The 18,356-nt window shown below is 39.9% G+C and overlaps 1 protein-coding gene and 1 pseudogene across 1 annotated transcript in view; both read right to left on the reverse strand.

Moving 5' to 3' along the window:
- The window catches only part of LOC109384573 (saccharopine dehydrogenase-like oxidoreductase pseudogene), a 24,679-nt pseudogene extending 14,782 nt beyond the window's left edge, over nt 1–9,897 (reverse strand).
- Nucleotides 9,898–12,659: 2,762 nt separating this feature from the next.
- Nucleotides 12,660–18,356, reverse strand: part of DAAM1 (dishevelled associated activator of morphogenesis 1) — a 173,058-nt gene continuing 167,361 nt past the window's right edge. The window contains exons 25-26 of the mRNA XM_019646065.1: nt 16,488–16,658; nt 12,660–15,411 (exon numbers count right to left, since the gene is read on the reverse strand). Coding sequence (XP_019501610.1) covers nt 15,202–15,411; nt 16,488–16,658 — 381 coding nt within the window. The 3' untranslated portion in view covers nt 12,660–15,201. The remainder of the gene's footprint in view (nt 15,412–16,487; nt 16,659–18,356) is intronic.

Here is an 18,356-nt window from a genome sequence, read left to right on the forward strand (position 1 = left end):
CGCCTTAGGAAGATCAGAAGCATCTTTCAGAAGAGTCATGGCTGCCTGGACCATAGCTATGGGGGTGGCTACGTAGCCAGGCTCTGGTCCTTTCACTTGGGTACAAATTCTTATATTTGGTTTGTTCTTATCGGGACAAAAGTTTGGGCTGTATCCTTGACCAAAGAACGTCGTTGTAAACGATGTGGCATCCATCTGTTTTTGTGTTGGACCTTGTTTTGAAAAATAACCAAAGGAGAAGAGCCTTTGAGAATTTTATGAGAAGCGGCCTTCCAATGACAAACCTTACAAAGAATAAAAAGAAAAGTCCTGCAAACATCAGCTTAATGACAGAGGTGATGCCTCCCACGGCTACATAAGCAGCATACTGAACAGGTGATTGCTCTAAATTTTCATACAAATAACGATGAGTCTGCTTCACAACAGACACATCCAATCCCATGAAAGGAATGGAGTAGCTGCTGAGCTCTCTGCAGTAAGAAACTGGCCACCTTCTTTTCAATTTTGGACCAACAATTGGAACACGTTTCAAATTTGACTCCTTTCGTAGTTTTTTCAAACTACTGTGCTCTCCAAAACCATAAACTGCTGACTTCCAGGTACCATCATGAAAGCACATCCCCTCAGGTCCTGAATGTAGAGTTAGGTAACTTTCCACAGCAGTCAAAGTACCTTTCATTTTATTTCTGGTATATAATACTCCCAGATCTGCTGGAATGGAGTCAAAGCCACTACTTCCAATGATATAAACCCCTTTTTCTGCAGCTTTCTCATGATACTTCCAATATATTAGTTCCAGAAACTGAGGTTCTCCAGAGACGTCAATACAGCTAGTGCCATTTTCAACACATGCTTTTACTACAGGTTCTCCATAAAATCGATAGGGTCCTACACAATTGACGACAAGTGTTGCCTGTTTAGCCATTTCATCAAGTGAGGCTGGATTACTGATATCACAAATTATTATTCCAACTTCAGATGACAGTGTAGGTCTTCCCAGCTTCAGGGCAGCCCTCTCCAGCATGCCCTGCAGCTTCTCCCGGGAACGGCCAGCCACGGCCCAGGGCAGGCGGCAGTTCCCCTCGGGGTCCACCTGCTCCCGGGCCACCTCCTTGGTCACAAACTGGCCTGTAAAGCCAGAAACGCCGAACACCACCAGGTGGAAAGGCCTCTGCGCGGTCGCCAAGACGAGCCCACAGCGAGCAGAGGCCTGGGTGGGTCGGAGTCCACCGAACAAATATTATCGAGATCCTCCAGTATACTAGACGTTGTTCCATGTGCTGGAATACTCGGTGAACAAAATACACATCTGTAACTTCATGGAGTTTTTATACTAATGGGTGCGGTAGGAACAGGAGACATAATAAACAAATGATATACAAAATATATGATACTAAGTGTTCTGAAGAAAAATAGAGCAGAGAATAGGGGTGGTTGCTGGGATGAGCATGGGTTGTACTTGTACACTGAGCGGCGATGAAGTCTTTACTGAGAAGGTTACATTAGAAGAAAGACCTGGAGTAAATGACAGAAAAAGTGATGTGATGTCTAAGGGAAGGTTGTTTTAGGCAAAAGAAATAAAAGTGCAAAGACTCTGATGTAGGTTGGTGGTTGATATGATCAAGGAAGGGGAAGAAGCCAGTGCAGCTGTAGCAAAGGGAGGAAGAAGGAAAGCAGTGAAGATGAGATCGGAAGGGTGATGGTACTGGGATGGTTTCCAGATCATGCAGCGTCTAGGAGGCCATTGTGAGAATTGTCACATTTACTTCTAAGTGAGATAGGAAGCCTCTGGAGAGCTTAAGCAGAGTGACATGATTTTACATGCATTTAAAAGCATCACCTCAGCTGCTGTAATAATACATTACAGCAGAAAAGGCTGAAGCAAAGAGACCAGTTAGGAAGCCATTGTCATAATCTAGAAGAGAGATGATGGTGCTTAGTCCAGGATAATAACAATGGAGATAGTGAGAATTGACTGAATTCATTAGGCACACTTACGCATAGCTGGTGGGAATGCAAAACGGCACAATCCTTATCAGGGTAATTTAGCAATCTTTAACAAAATGACCCATGTGTCTACTCTTTGACCCAGCAATTCCACTTCTAGGAGTTTATATTGGAAATATATCTCCAACAATAATAAATAGAGATGCACAAGGTTATTCACTGCAATGTTATAATTGGAAAATATTGAAGATTGGTTGAATAAACTATGCTGCCTACACACAATGGAGTACTATGCAGCTGTAAAAGAAGAATGAAGTTGAAGAGCCGAATGAATTGATACAGGGTGATTTCCAGCAGATATTAAGTGTAAAAGGATCACTTCAAAAGAGCGTATTTGTAATACACTACCTTTTGTGCAAAAAAGGAGAAAAAAAAAGTAAACTTACATGAACTACATATGTCTTTATCACTGCAAAAGAAACAAAGGAAAGATAAAGCAGAAAACATTAAAGTTGGATACCTACAAGGTCGAGTGAGGTGAAAGTTGTACGAGAGGGTGACACACTTCTCTGAGTACACCTTTCCATATAGTTTTGACTTTGAAGTATATTAGTCTGTATAGCCCCAAAATAAAATTAAATCAATAAGAATTAGAAGGGGACAAAACCTAACTAAAATGGGAAGAAAATGGAAACAAATGAATCTAGGTATTTCACATGATTATTATAACCATACTGAAGGAGAGGGAAAAAAATAAGGACAGAGGAGATCCAAAATGGTGGAGTAGATAAACGCTGTGTTTGCCTCATCCCATGAACACATCAATATTACAACTAAATTATAGAACAGTCAACCTGGAGAACCATGTGAAGTCTATATCCTAACTAAGGATATAAAGAAGAAGCCACGGCGAGACTGGTAGGAGGAGTGGAGACGTGGAACAGGCTGGTTCCAAACTTACGTGTGGCGGTTGAAAACCGGAAGAGATATTTTGGCTACAGAGGTCCCCCATGAAGGAGTGAGGGACCCCAGCCCCCAAACCAGGCTCTCCAGTCCAGAGTTCTGGTACCAGGAAGAGGAGCCCCTGCAACTTCTGGCTGTAAAAACCAGTGGGGATTCTGACCATCTGGGTGGCACAGAAGGCTGTGGGAAACCCAGATGTTTTCTTAAATGGCCTGCACACAAACTCTCTCACTCACAGGCACTCACCTTGGGCTCCAGTGGAGGGACAGTAACTCAGGGTGTGTCAGAGGACAGGAGGCAGACTGAGGTGTGTGGCTCGAAGCAAGGGCTGGAGGACAGTCGCCATTTTCCCTGCAAGGAGATCCTCCTCCGTTCAGCTGGGCACCGTCTTTCCTGTGTTGAGCCCGCCCCACAGGCCAAATCTGAATCTGATTGGCCAGATGAGCTCCACTGCTCCACCCTGCTGACTCACTGAGACCCTGACTCACCTAACTTGCAAACCACAGGAGGCTTTATCAGTGGCTTTTTTCAGAGCTACCCAATACCCAGTACTGGTGGCAGCTGTTTTCAGTTCACAACATGGCCTGTCCCACATGCCTCCAGGTATAGCACAGGCATAGAACAACTGTGGATCATTATGTAGCTCCTACTAGGTACTCCCTGGCTGGTCACAGGCAGTGGGTGACCTGGGTCTGCATTGGAGCCCCTTCCAAAAGACCCCTGTACCAATATGCTTGGAGGTTTACTTCAGACCACAGCAGACACCACCAAAATAGTGCCACAAGTGGCACACACAAAGGATGATCTCAACAGGCACCAGAGCCTGCTGGGGTGAATCCCGCTCCCTCCATGGGGTAAGCCCCACACACAGCAGCCTGTTAGTTGTGGACATGGTCAAACACCACAGCCAGTCAGCCTGAGGGTCAATTCCACCCACTGACATGCCAACAGCAATCAAGGCTCAACTATAACAGGAGGGTACACACAACCCACACAAGCGACACTCTTGGAGCACCCAGCTCAGGTGACCACGGACACTGTGCCACTGGGTCCCACAGGACTCCTACTGCATAAGGCCACCTGGCAAGACAGAGAGACATAAGCAGCCCTACCTAATACATAGAAAAAAACACAGAGAGGTAGCCAAAATTAGGAAACAAAGAAATATGTCCCAAATGAAAGAACAGGAGAAAACTCCAGAAACAGAACTAAACAAAATGGAGGTAAGCAACCTACCAGATACAGAGTTCAAAACAATGATTATAAGGATACTCAAGAATCTTAGTGAGAACTTCAAGAAAGAATTAGCAAGCATAAAAAAGGACATAAGAACCATAAAAAAGGACCAGTCAGCTGTCAGAAGTGAAGAACATACTGAAATGAAGAATGCACTAGAAGGAGTCACCAGCAGACTAGATGAAGCTGAGGATTGAATCAGCAATTTGAAAGACAAGGTAGCAAAAAACACCCAATTGGAACAGTAAAAAGAAAAATGAATAAAAAAATGAGGATAGTTGAAGAGACCTCTGGGACAACACCAAGCGTAACAACATTTGCATCATAGGGGTACCAGGAGAAAAGAGAAAGGAAGAGATTGAGAATCTATTTGAAAAAATAATGACTGAAAACTTTCTTAACTTGGCAAAGGAAATAGACATGCAAGTCTAGGAAGCTTAGTGAGTGCCCAACAAGATGAACCCAAACAGTCCCACACCAAGACACATCATAATTAAAATAGCAAAGGTTAAAGACAAAGAGAGAATTCTAGAAGCAGCAAGGGAAAAGCAGTTAGTTACCTACAAGGGAGCTCCTATAAGACTGTCAGCAGATTTCTCAACAGAAACTTTGCAGGCCAGAAGGGATTGGCACAAAATATTCAAAGTGATGAAAAGCAAGGACCTACAACCAAGATTACTCTACCTAGCAAAGCTATCATTTAGAATCGAAGGACAGATAAAGAGCTTCCCAGACAAGAAAAAGCTAAAGGAGTTCATCACCACCAAACTAGTATTACAAGGAATGTTAGAGGGACTTCTCTAAGATAGGGGGAAAAAAAATGAAAAATATGAATAATGGCAATAACTACATATCTATCAACGATTGCTCTCAATGTAATTGGATTAAATAGTCTAATAAAAAACATAGGGTGGGACTGGCCGAATGGCACGTTGGTTAAGAGTTGGCTTGGGACACCAGCTCTGAGCAGCAGGGACCCGGTTCAGATCCTACATGAAGGCCAGTGACACAGCACCCTCTACAGCTAAGATAGTGAACAACAGCTCGACCTGGAGCTGGACTGCCATGAGTCACCAGCAACGGTGTAGGCTGCAGTGGGGCTGGCCAGCAGCTGGTGTGTGCTTTCATGAACTGCCCTGAGCCGCCATGAGTGGCTGTCCAATGGCCAGCAAGCAACTGCCTCACCCAGGAAGAGCTCAATGATCACAATACCAAAATGGGCCAGTGAAGCGATGTCCTCCACAACTAGACTGAAGAACAAAAGGACAGCAACTTGTCTGTTATCCTTCCCCCAATTCTCCAATGCTGTTCCTTTCCCCCAATTCCCCAATAAAAATCTTTAAAAAACCCCCAACAACATAGGGTGGCTGAATGGGTAAGAAAACAAAACCCTTGCATATGCTGCCTACAACAGACTCACTTCAGAGTGAAAGACACACACAGACTGAAAGTAAAGGGATGGAAAAAGTTACTTCATTAAAATGGAAACAAAACAAACAAAAGCTAGGTAGCAATACTTATACCAGACAAAATAAGCTTTAAAACAAATGCTATAACAAGAGACAAAGGACCCAGTAATCCCACTTCTGGGTATTTATCTGAAGAAACCCAAACACTACTTTGAGGGGACATGTGCATCCATATGGCATTGTAGTATTGTTTGCAATGACCAAGATGTGGAGCCAGCCCGGGTGTCCATCGATAGAAGAATGGATAAAAAGGAGGTGATACATATATACAATGGAGTATAGATTGGCCAGGGAATGGAATGGGTTCTTGCCATCTGTGGTGGCATGCGATGGACCTTGAGGGTATGTGCTGAGTAGATAGAGTATGTCCGACAGTAAAAGACAGATGCAATGTGATTTCACTTATATGTGAAATCTAAAGGACAAAATAAACAAACAAAACAGAAACAGATTCAGATACAGAGAACATTTTGATGATTGCCAGAAGGGAGAGGCATTGGGGTGGTGGGTGAAAAGGGAGAAGGGATTAAGAAGCACAAATTGGTTGTTACAAAGTAGTCATGGGGATGTAGGGGATAGCATAAGAAATATAGTCAATAATATTGGACTAACTACATATGGCGTCAGATGAGTACTAGACCAGTCAGGGGGAACACTTCTTAAATTATATAAATGTTTAACCACTATGCTGTACATGTGAAATTAATCTAAAATAATACTGATGTCAACTGTAATTGCAAAATTAAAAAGGGTGGGAAATGGTGAAGGGGAATAAGAGGTCCAAATTTCCAAGTAAAAAACAAATAATTCATGGGGATGTAATGTACAGCATAGGAAATATAGTCAATAATGTTGTGATAACGTGGTATGGTGTCAGATGGTTGCTGGACTATCATGGTGATCACTTCTTTAGATATATAAATGTTGAATAACTATTGTATACACCCAAAACTAATATAATACTGTATACTAACTATATTTTCAATAAAAATCTTTTTAAAAAAGAGGACAGGACCAATCCAAGTAATTTATGAACACAATTTTTGATTATATACTTCAGTCTGGAAAAGAGTGTAACGTGGGAGGGGAAGTAGAGAGGCAAGAAGTACAAATTTTGCACTCTCTAGTAGGGTAGATTTTTTGGTAGTGTTAGGTAAGAAGCAATTTTGACACTCTTTTAGATTCAACATAGGATTGAACAAATGGGTAAATGTGTTACGTGGTTGGGAGTTAGTGTTCTCATTATGGAAGAATGCACATACAAATATGGAACAGGGGAAAGCAAGGGAAGACCCTGTGGGGATGGATTAGGTATTGGTGTGAAGTCATCATTTCTAAAACAAGTGTATATATATATATATATATATATATATATGTTTATGTGCACATGCATATTTGTGTGTATGTGTGTTATATGTATGTACGCATGTATACATTTCCTTACTGTCTGTGAAATGGGTCAAGAAACAAAGTTAATCTCAGCCTCTAATACCATTTCTCACTAAAAGCATCAGAGTTCCTTGGATAAATGGCTCACTCCAAGGCTGGCAGGGTAGGTACAAGATAAACTTGGAACTATTGTTATGCCAGAAAGTTAAGAAATACTTTTTAAAAATGGGACATATTACATGGATACAGGAGCAAACTTGAGACAGCTCCCTCAGCCCAAATCTGGAATAATTTGAGCATAAAAATAATTAAGTCGAGTAATGAATTATAAGCCACTGGAAAAAGTAGGAATTCATGAGCTCATAATGATCAGAAGTAAATTAACAGCGGAAAGGTGAGAGAACTTTTGCTTAAAGTAAAATGCTGAGGCCAACTGGTAATTGTGGAGAGAGTGTTGGAGCTGAACTATATTATCATTTTTCAACCATTATAGTAAAGATTGGTGCACGTAAGAATCATTAATGGATGCTAAATCTAGGGGGAAATTTTGATGAGGAGAAGACAGCTTATTCATTGCAAGAGAGAACAAAACCCTGTAATTATACAGAGAAGAAATGGGTGACATCTTGACTGAGTGATGAAAATTTATGCTACCTATGAGGGACATAGATGTGATTCCCTGATAACACCTATGCTATTTTCCAGACAAGAATGCATAACCTTAATCTAACAACAACAACAACAAAAAATCAGACAAAGTACAAGGAAAATTACAGTTAAAGGAAAAAAGGTGGGTGGGGGGATTTGTATTCTTTGGCCATGGTGCCCTTCCATCTTCAAAGCCAGCAATCGCATTAATTACTCCACCCTCTGCTTCCTTTCTCACATCTTCTGACTCAGATCCTTCTGCCGCCCTCTCATAAGGACGCCTGTGATGACATTGGGCCCATGTGGGTGATCCAGGATAACCTTCCTGTCTCGAGATCCTTAATCAAAATTCTCTTTGCTATGTGAGATAACATATTTGCAAATTCTGGAGGTTAGGACATGAACATCTTTGGGGGCCAATATTCTGCCTATCACAGGACTTTGCTTTAAACATGTCAATGTCATAAAAGACAGAGATGGGTTAAAGAGTATAAGAGGCTGAAAGGAGAGATGACAACTGAGTACAGTACCTGATCTTGGACTAGATCCTTTTCTGGATGGGGGAAAATGCTATAAAGGACATTCATTATTTTATCAACTGACAAAATTGGAACATGGATAGTTGATCAGATAACAATGTCGATATAAATTTATGAAGTTGATAAATATACTAAAGTTATTCTTAGAAATGCCCACTGGAGTATTTGGGAATTAAGGGCCATGCTGTATACAACTTACTCTTTAATGGTTCAGGAAAAAAGATCATGTGTATACATATACACAGACAAAGAGAGAGCAAAAGAACAAATGATCAAACAAATGGGGCAAAATGTTAACAACAGTGATTCAGGGGCACATAGGGTATTCCTTATGCTATTCTAATTTTGCATTGTTCTTGTAAGTTTGAAATTATTTCCAAATAAAAGGTTTTTAAAAATCATTTATTCAACCTGCTACTTAGTCCCAAACTTCTGACAACATGCCTGATATGATGGGTAGTCATCAGTCCCTGGGCATCCAGTTTAGAGGTTTGACTGTCTCTAAAGATGGGCATACTCAGCATCTTACGTGGCACGTTTTCAATTGCTGGCTGTTAAAGGAGTTTGAAAGTTTTCTACAGGTTAAGAAAAATGAAAACGCTTTGTCAGTGACTTTCACCCATTGGTTGTATTCCTGACGTCTGGTGAAACACAAAGTAAGTCTTCTCCTTGAGGTGGGCTGTCAGACGTCCTTGCTAATTTGTTTTGCAGGCTAAAAGTTTCTTGTCAGTGGATGCTTCGGAGTCAGCTTTTAAACCTCCTTACCAGGATGCATTTTTGTCTGTTAGTGTTGCTCTTAAAATGCAGCGTCCCTGAGAACCCAACACTCCAGCTGTGGCCACTCCAGTGAAGACAGCAGTGAGCCCATCCATTTAGTTTGATTTGTTCTGCCTTTTCTCCCAACCACACTCTTTCTAAGTCACCGCAGTCTCTACAGGGAAAAGCCATATTAATGATATACATTGATTTGAAGACTAAATCAATGCACGTGGTTTTGGTGCAAGACTGATGAGGCTCTGAGGATCCATGTTACCACAGTTACCTGGTAAAATAAAAGGGAATCCTGAAACGAGCCTCTTTAATGCTGAAACTGCTCTAAACAACTGCCCTTCCACCTTTCCCCTTCCCATACAGCCAGGCGGAGGCCGGGCTTCTTGGCTGTGGCCGAAAAACAGTGCAATCAGGAGAGTGTCTAATTCTCGTTAGTAAGTGGGCTGCAGTGAATCCCCAGCGACTAGGTACTGGGAACCTAAGTCAGGACTGCTACATCCAGTAATGGGAAGCTTTACAACTGTTCTGTCCAGCTTCCAGAAAGGCAAATAAAGACGTTTAGAAGACTCACCTAAGGTCACAGCTCATGTCCAATGGCAACAAACAAATCTGTAACTCAGAGTTATTTGGTTCTACTGTGCGGCTTGGCACACAGGAGTTTGGGAACGGTTTTCTGTGGGGAATGCTTTAATGAACATAGGTGGTTTTAGGATTTATCAGGGTCACCTTTGCCACATGCTAGTGAGGTAAAGTCAAGGCCAATTGACCTCAAAGCATCCTTTCTCCAGATCCTGTGAGAGGCTCCTTTGCCCATGGCATTAATCCCTGAGCAGTGACCCCATGCCTAGCAGTGGCTCTGCAGACACTGGAAGGCCAAGCTTTCAGTGTGAACTCACCAGCATTAAAAACGTCAGGTCACCAAACAGCAGCCGCATTTTAGGGTCAAATATCTCACATTCGAGGCAGTAGGAGAGGGCTGTTTTCTGCAAAAGTTCTTTTAAGAGAATTCCTAATAATGAAGCCTTTATGACGATGGGAAGGAGCTGGTTTGAGGAAAGAAAGAGAAGGAGGAAGGACAGTATCTCCTTGTGAACCTTCTAATGACAGTGAACTTGGAGAAACGATCTTAAACTGGAAATCCTACAGGCTTATAATCAGAACTAAGTGTGGCTAGCTCACTAGAAAGCAACCTTTCCTTTTAGTTCTTCCCCCTGGCTTCTGAAGTAGAGTTAAGAAATGGACAGCATGGTCCTATAGGTCTAAGAGTTGCCCAGGAGTTTTTAGAGGTGGGGCTGAAGTCTTCAAGGGTGGTGGTCTATATGGAAGCCCAAGGAAGTATAATGAAAAGCTACCCTGTTGGGCTGTTTTTTGGAGCTATACCCAGAACTGGATAAACTGGGGAAGGCAAGGAGCACATAAGTTATCAAAGGGAGTTTAGCTGAGGGGACATGTGCCAGGGAGCAGGGCAGCTTAACCTGACCTGGTAGGAAAGTGCCTGGCCATGTATACAGGCGTTTTTCTCTTTTCAAGAGGCTGGTAGAGGCACTTCCTTCTCTCCCTTGTGCCTGTTTCCCTGAGTCATTGCTCAGCATCACAATCACCCCCTCTCCAGGCACCCCTTCCCATTCCGGAAGTCATGTGGTCCCCAAATCTCATTAGACATAGGGAAGTTTCTCTACACTGGAGGTAGGGGTGGGGGTGGGGGTGGGGACACTGACAATCACATGGGGGACTGCAGACTCCTTTGCCACAGAAATGTCCCCACATGACCATAAGGGCGTAAATGAAATGGGAGAAGGTACCGAAGAGCAGTATTGAACTGTTTCTTTTCTTCCTTCTCTCAAAGAAACCACAGGCAGAGAGAACAAATACTTTACTTCATATGACATGGAAAAATTATACTTTGAAACCTCTTTCCCATGAAAAACATATAAAGGTTTGATAAAAACAAGGATCTCTTTTGTCAAAAACCCATAGTGAGCAATCCTGTGTTCATGTTGTTTGTTTGACACCATGGAAACACAGTTGACTGCTGTAGACAAATGCATATCAGGGAAGAGACCAAAGGTTAGCTCTGAGGTTTTCCCCACAAGACTGATGAAAAATAATTTTGATTGGTCTTTGCTATGGAAAATGTAAAAATCCTGATAAACAAGAAACTCTTTCCTCCAGGTTTCCAAACTTTCTCTAAGATAAAATATAGACTTTAAGCCATGTTGTAATTATGGACTCAACAGGTTTTCAGACTTCAGTACAGCTCATATTAACAGGGGGAAAAGAGCTATACTTAAACCAGTGTAGACCATTTAGAGAAAATGGGCACCTAACTCAGCGTAGTGATGGTCTAAAAATAACCCCACTGCGAGAAGCCCTAGAATCTTGACTTTACATTTCTCTACACATAGTCCAATGGTTCTCAAAGCTAGTGTTCATGGAACTGAATGGTATCAAGTAACCGTTAAACCTTGAGAGTTATTTAGGTTTACCACTTGATAGGAAACAGCTGATATTAAAGAAAAAATCTCATGAAAAATTCTTTTAGAATTCAGTCTTTTGAATAATTGTTTACACTAGTTTAATAAAGATTATCCTTTTGTCTCACATAAACCCATGTTCAGTTACAGAAAAGGGGCAAAGTTCTCGAGGGATTAAATAGCTTCACCTCTTGACAGAAGCACATTTTCCCCAATAATGGTTATTAGGGGGGAACCAAAGACATAAAAATAAGAGTAATGATTGGAAAGTTTCATGTTTTCCCCTATTTCTATCAATACACTCAGAGCAACTGAAGGTCTAGATGGCTCTGTATGTAGCTCCTCACTCAAAATGTACAAATAGGCAATGGTACTATATTCCGTTGGTGGGATGGAATATAAAATTCATCCCAACATGCACAAGTCTCTCCCATCTGAATGAGAACAAACCAGCCTTTGGATACTTATTATGCATTACCCAGCGCCTAGATGAAAAACAAGAGGGTTAACAATTATAAGAACATCATGAGTCCATTCCAAAAATCAAAAGGGCTTGTGCCCTTTATCAAGGGCAATTTTTCAGCTTGACTTCAAACTGGGCTGAGGACAGCCAACCAGCCAGTGATGTGGAGCCAAGAAAACCTGGTTTTCAGAGGATGAAATCCACCTTCCTTGTTCTGTACAGGTGACACTTCCCATATTGACCTATATCCTAAGTTACTTTTTTTTAAAGGAAATGCTTCAAATGGAAAAGGTTTTGTTTCCAGACTAGAGAGTCTTTTCAGTACTTTCAGTTGAATAATTTCATCAGTAGCCCCACCAAGAAACTGTGTAACTCAGAGTCATGCAAAGAGGTTACAGAGGGGCCTGGCAGAGTGGCTCAGTTGGTTAAGAGCTTGCTCAAGAGTGTGAGCTCTGAGCAACAGGGTCGCTGGTTCGATTTGTGGCCTCAGTTCAGCAGCCATTGAGCTGCCAACAGGTGGCAGGATGGCTCAGCTAAAAAAAAGAGAAGAGGTTCTAGAAAGAGGCAGCCTATGGTAGTCTGTGGACATACTGAATGCTGCCATAGTAGAAAACTAAACCCTTCTAGGTGCAGTGTGTACAAGTTAAAAAAAATATGTATATAATTCTTAGTAAACAACTAGTAATATTTAAATTTAATGGTGGAAAAGTGCAAAGAAATTTGATAATGCTATTTTAATAACTCATAGAAAGCATATGCATACACCCAATGAATTCATCTCTTTATTGCATATTGCTATTTAAAAAAAATGTACAATCTCATAACACATACAACATTTTTTTCATGGTACTGTAACAACAGTCTTGCACCTAAAGACTAAGTGGTTCCAACTACTAAGCTAATAAGATACAAGACATATAATTAAGTTTACAAATTATAATGCTTCTTCTTTTTGGCATTAATTTAAAAAAACAAACAAAAAACTTGAAAATACACACCCAAGAGAGAAAAGTGGCTACTTACACCAGCACCAATCTAAAAAGTAGATTTTTTTTTTTTAAACAATGGCACATGGAATTACCTGCACACAGCTTTTGGGGAAAGAAATGAAAAATGGAAATGGCAAAGAGGGCCTACCAGGATGGCCTTATCAAAATGAGGATGATGCCAAAGGGGCAGGAGGGACATGACACACAAATGTGCTGCTTTACGTGACTCTCCATCCACTTGTCCATTCCTTAAACTGTAAAACAAAGCCATTTTCAAAATCCAGTTCCCCGACTGAGCCAGACCAAATTTCTCCTGCTATAAATAGAAAAGAATGTACATAGAGGCACTTTAGTTAAGGAATGGACAAATCCATCGGCATATCCCACTCCTCCGCATCTCTAAGCCTTTTCTGAGCAACGTCTCTGCTGGCACCTTTAATACGGTGTATTTGCAGACCTGGGTAACTGGGTGGGGGGAGCGCATCCTCTGCTGTGTATTTATGACTGTTTCACTTGCTAGACTCGTTTACTTCCATAATGTGTAGAAAGTCACTAAATGTTGCAATGAGGGGAAAAATGTAAAAACCACAGCTCTTGACAACTCTTAGAGCACTATTTCACAGCTTTCACATAGCGCAGAGACCGCGTCGTCTGTGCTAAGCATTATAGTTTATACAAATTATCTTTAAATAGCACGATTCCTGTACAGCGCACATTGGTATTCTGTTCACCCCTCAATATCCCCATTAGAACGTGAGCTCCTTGGGGGCAGGGGTTCTGTCTTGCTTACCATTGTAGCCCTACTATGCCTGGCACACAGTGGGTATAATAAATATTTGTTACTTGACTGAAAAACTCAATTTAGTGAGTAAATAATGTTCTAGTGCAACAGGACAAACTACTCTCTCCACAGGAAACCCAAATCACAACAGATCAATGGAAAGAAAAAAAGAGAGCCTTAGCTCCCCTCCCCCACTACAAATAAATAAAGCAAAGCAAAAGAAAAAACAAAGTAACAGTCCTCTTTATATATCATATAATTTAAGGATATTAAGAGTTGGTAGGTTAATGGTAAGCATCTATATTTTATTTTCTAATGTCCATTGTTTTTATTCATTTCTCCCTGAGAGCTTTATCTTTTGGACTGAAATTTTACAGGTAGCTTTACTGACACACAATTTAAAATGACAACATATAAACAGGAAACCACTTCAACCATACTTGGAGATAAATAGATCTTGGCATCTCTGTTGGTGTTGTTGACATTTTGTGCATTTACTAAGTGTCCTCTACTCCAGACCTATATTTACAGAAGACGCAGCTTGTCCTACAAAACAGAAAATACAAANAAAAAAAAAAAAAAAAAAAAAAAAAAAAAAAAAAAAAGGCAACCCATAAAGTTTTTTAAAATAATTTTTATCCCTTCAGAGAATTCCTCCTTTTAGGTGTTGGGTGGGGAATTTTATTTTTAAAGCTTATATATCTATATTCTTAGAACAACATGCACATTCTGGCATCCTGTTCTTTAACAAGACCACCGATTGCATTTGGATGAATCATGTGCCTTCCAAAAGCAATGTAAAGAAATCATCAAGAGCACTTGGCAGAGAACTCGATGAAGTTGGGGGGGTGGTGGGGGGGACTGATGTTCAAGTTTTAAATACATAAAAAAATTCTGAATGACATTCTACATAATTCAGATTGTGTGCAAGATGTCCTCAATAAACATTTACAGACAGTATCCCCGCACCAATGTCAGAAATTCGAAGCTGGTCCTATCAGCTACTGATGCAATGCACCGGCATCACATTGTCAACTATCAAAAACCACTTTAAATCTATATTTTTCCAACACCAGTTTCACCAATGAAAATAATTTCAAAGTATACCAAGCTTGGAAACCCTAAAATATTTCTCAAGCTTGTTTTCTTCGTCTTTTGTTTTTGTTTTTACTCTAGGGAATGTCTCTGTTATCTCTTTCAGGAGATAGTATTGTGCTTCTGAACAGTCACGGTGTTCAGGGGAAGAAAATGAGCCACACTCAATATGAATGCATACACAAACGGTTTCCGAGCACATACATTAACATAGGTTTTCTTTTAACCATACAGATAGGTCTCCAGACAACACTCAGACTTCTATATACACTTTTTAATATACATATACACATACATTTACATACACACACATTCACCATTCACTCACAGATGAAAGAAGAAATTGCCACTGTTCGGGTTGCAAGGCAGTGTAATGAAAAGTTCTAGTCACTTCAAAGGACTGCTAATGAGCTTTCTAAAAAAGTATTCAAGGAAAATTAGAAATTAAGTTTTGTGACTGGTCTCTCGCGGCTGCTGTCCGTCATCTGGTTGGTGATACGTTTGCGATTCCGTTTCAGTTTAGAAAGGTCTTTGTCAAATACTTCTCCTGAGCGTAAAGCTGAAACCAGGTCATCGAACTCTCCGCTTTCCTCGCTATTCTCTTTTGCTTTCCTCATTTTACGCTCCCTTTCCCGTTGTTCTTTGAGCTGCAAAAAGAAAGCAACCTCTTAGGGAAGTGCCGAAGTGTTGTATTTTGTTTTCAGGGGCGATGAATTCTGTGAAATACGGCAAAGCCTCAGTCACACCACATGTTCATCTATAACTGCTCACGCCCCTGCATGTCACGAGAGGGGTGACTGGGACAGAAGGGCTCATTGTGGATGCAATGAATAAAGAAAAGTCACCACTGCTCGGTGATTCGAATCTAGGTACACATCATGATATTCTACCGTAGTTAAGAAAAGAGCCCTTGAAGCAATCTGTATTTCCATAATGGAACAAGAAAGTTGTTGCTATTAAACAGACCCCAAATACTGGTTTCTTTGATGGTTCAGAAAGACTAAAGCAAACACTCATCAGGCCACTCTCCTTACATCCAAGGCTTAGTCTGTATCTACTGTGGATGCCTGGAACTTGCCATGCCACGTTACTACCATTAAAAGCCAAATAATACACATATTCTATAGAAAATTTAGAAAATTCAGATAAACAAAACCAGAAATAAAATCATTCTTAATTCTAGTATCAAGAGGTAACCATTGTGAACTTTTGGGGGGACTATCCCACCACCATTTTCTATATTAACACTTATTTTAAGAAAAAAAAAAAGATTTCATGTAGAAATCATTTTGTAATCTTTCTTGCATTATTACGTAAATAATCTTCAAAGACATGACTTTCCAGGGCTGCATCAATATTCCATTATGTAGCTATTACATCATTTAGAACTAATGTTTGGTTGGTAAGCATTTAGGTTGTTTCCAGGTTGAGGCTATTATGAAGATCGCTGCTCTCTTGTGCAAATTTATGATTATTTCTTTAGAATAATTTCTAAGAAATGGAATTCCAGATCAAAGGATGTGGATATTGTTATTCGGACTTTGGATATAGACTGTCAAATTGCCCAAGAGAAACTTTATACCAATTTAAACTCCCAGCAGCATTCGAGAGAAGACTTTGGTACCGTCCTTCTTGCCAGCGCATGAGAGCGCTGTTGACAAACCAAAGAGTTGCAGCAACCGAACTTCCCAGAGGTGGGATTGCCAATTAATCATTCTTTTACCTGGGCTTCCATGCGAGCTCGGCGTTCCTCCTCTTCCTTCTTCTTTCTCATGTTTTCATTCTCTTGTTTGGCTTCTGACACAGCTTGAAGAAACTGATCAAAAATGCCGAAGAACTCATCTGGCTGTATTTTGCCAGCCTCTTCCCCAAAGTGTTTCACTGCTTTGGTGAACTGGAAAAAAGGAGGTTTTAAGAAGGTCAGTGTTCCGAGGGCATTCCATGATCAAATATAAATCTCTCTAGAAGGACTCAAGCTCAAGTTCAGTCAAGTATAACTTGCTGGATTTTAGTGAGCCTCGATTTATCTTTGGCTGCCAGACATGTCTATCAGTCATTTCTAAAGTAAACCATTTAATACTCCTCGGCTTTTGAAACCATTTATTCTTGTCTGCCTCATTTCAGCCTAACATCTATGATTACCGCGTATGACATTTTATTAACTAAACAGTAGTAAAAACAAGAAAGCAAAATATCATAAAACAGAACACTCAAGACATAAAACTAATAGCAACCTCAGCAGGGGTAGGGAAACTTTACTTATAACTTCTCTTTGAAGTAGTTTAATATCATTTATTGGTGCCATATGGTTAATATCAAAAGCAAATGGGACCCGGTGCTTCTTAGATGCTTCTTTAAATCACAAACAATGCTGGTATTGTTATATTTCTATATTTCCTGGGCCTCAATTAGGTAACGATAATTGATTATGGAATCATTAATGCAACCCACAATTATGACTGAGACTATAATTTTCTTTCAGATTCTTTATTTTAGAACCCCTTTCAATGCAAATCTGTCAAAAATGGCTAAAATGCAAAATATTAAGGGACAATTTTTAAAAATTATATAAAACTATGTTTATGTAACAAAATAGTATTTTTCAGACTTTTTAGTTTTAGCTGTTTCTAATTTTAGTTCTTCTGGTAGTTATCTTCATAATTGCGATCACATGCTTTCAGGGGTCTTAGCATTATTATGACTATCTAAATGTTTGATGTTTGTGAAATTGTTAGAATTTTTCTTCCTTCTGTAGGATCTAATGCTGTTACTCCTAAGCTACTAAGGATTGTATTTCTAGCTTGAAAGTTAAATGAATTCTCATTACTGATCCCTAATCAACTACTTAAAATTTTCCAGATTTTCAATTTTCTGCATATTTAGACCATGAAGTGTCTATGCAGTCCTCCCAACCAAGAGTTTCTAACTGCTTTTATTTTTCTTGCATAAGTTTTTCTGATATTTCAGTGATACTATCTACTTAAAGGAAATGTTTTCAGTATTTATTCTTTTATATTTTCCCCCCATTTTATTGAGGTATAATTGCATATAGCACTGTATAAGATGTGCACAGCATAATGACTTAACTTATATAAATCGTGAAATGATTGTCACAATAAGTTAACATCCATCATGTTATATAGATACAAAAGAAAAAAAAATGAAAAAAAATTTTTGCTTCTTGCAATGAGAACTCTTAGGACTACTCTCTTAATACCTTTCAAATACTGTAATACCTTGGTTTGCGAGCATAATTCATTCAGGAAACAAACTACTCATATTGCAAGACATCGCTCATTTACCAAGTTAAAATGTATTAGAAATGTTTGCTCGTCTTGAGGAACACTCGAGACCAAGTCACTCGCAATCCAAGGTTTTACTGTATAGCATAAAGCAGTGTTAACTGTAGTCATCATGTTGTATATTACATCCTAATACTTATTTATCTTATAACTGGAAGTTTGTATTTTTGATTACCTTCTTTCAATTCCCTCTCAATATTTATTCTTAAATAAACAATTTTATTATGTTATATATATATGTGTGTGTGTGTGTATATATATATATATATATATATATATATATATATATA

The sequence above is a fragment of the Hipposideros armiger genome, unplaced genomic scaffold (genome assembly GCF_001890085.2).
Source record: "Hipposideros armiger isolate ML-2016 unplaced genomic scaffold, ASM189008v1 scaffold_5, whole genome shotgun sequence".
NCBI classification, from domain to species: domain Eukaryota; kingdom Metazoa; phylum Chordata; class Mammalia; order Chiroptera; family Hipposideridae; genus Hipposideros; species Hipposideros armiger.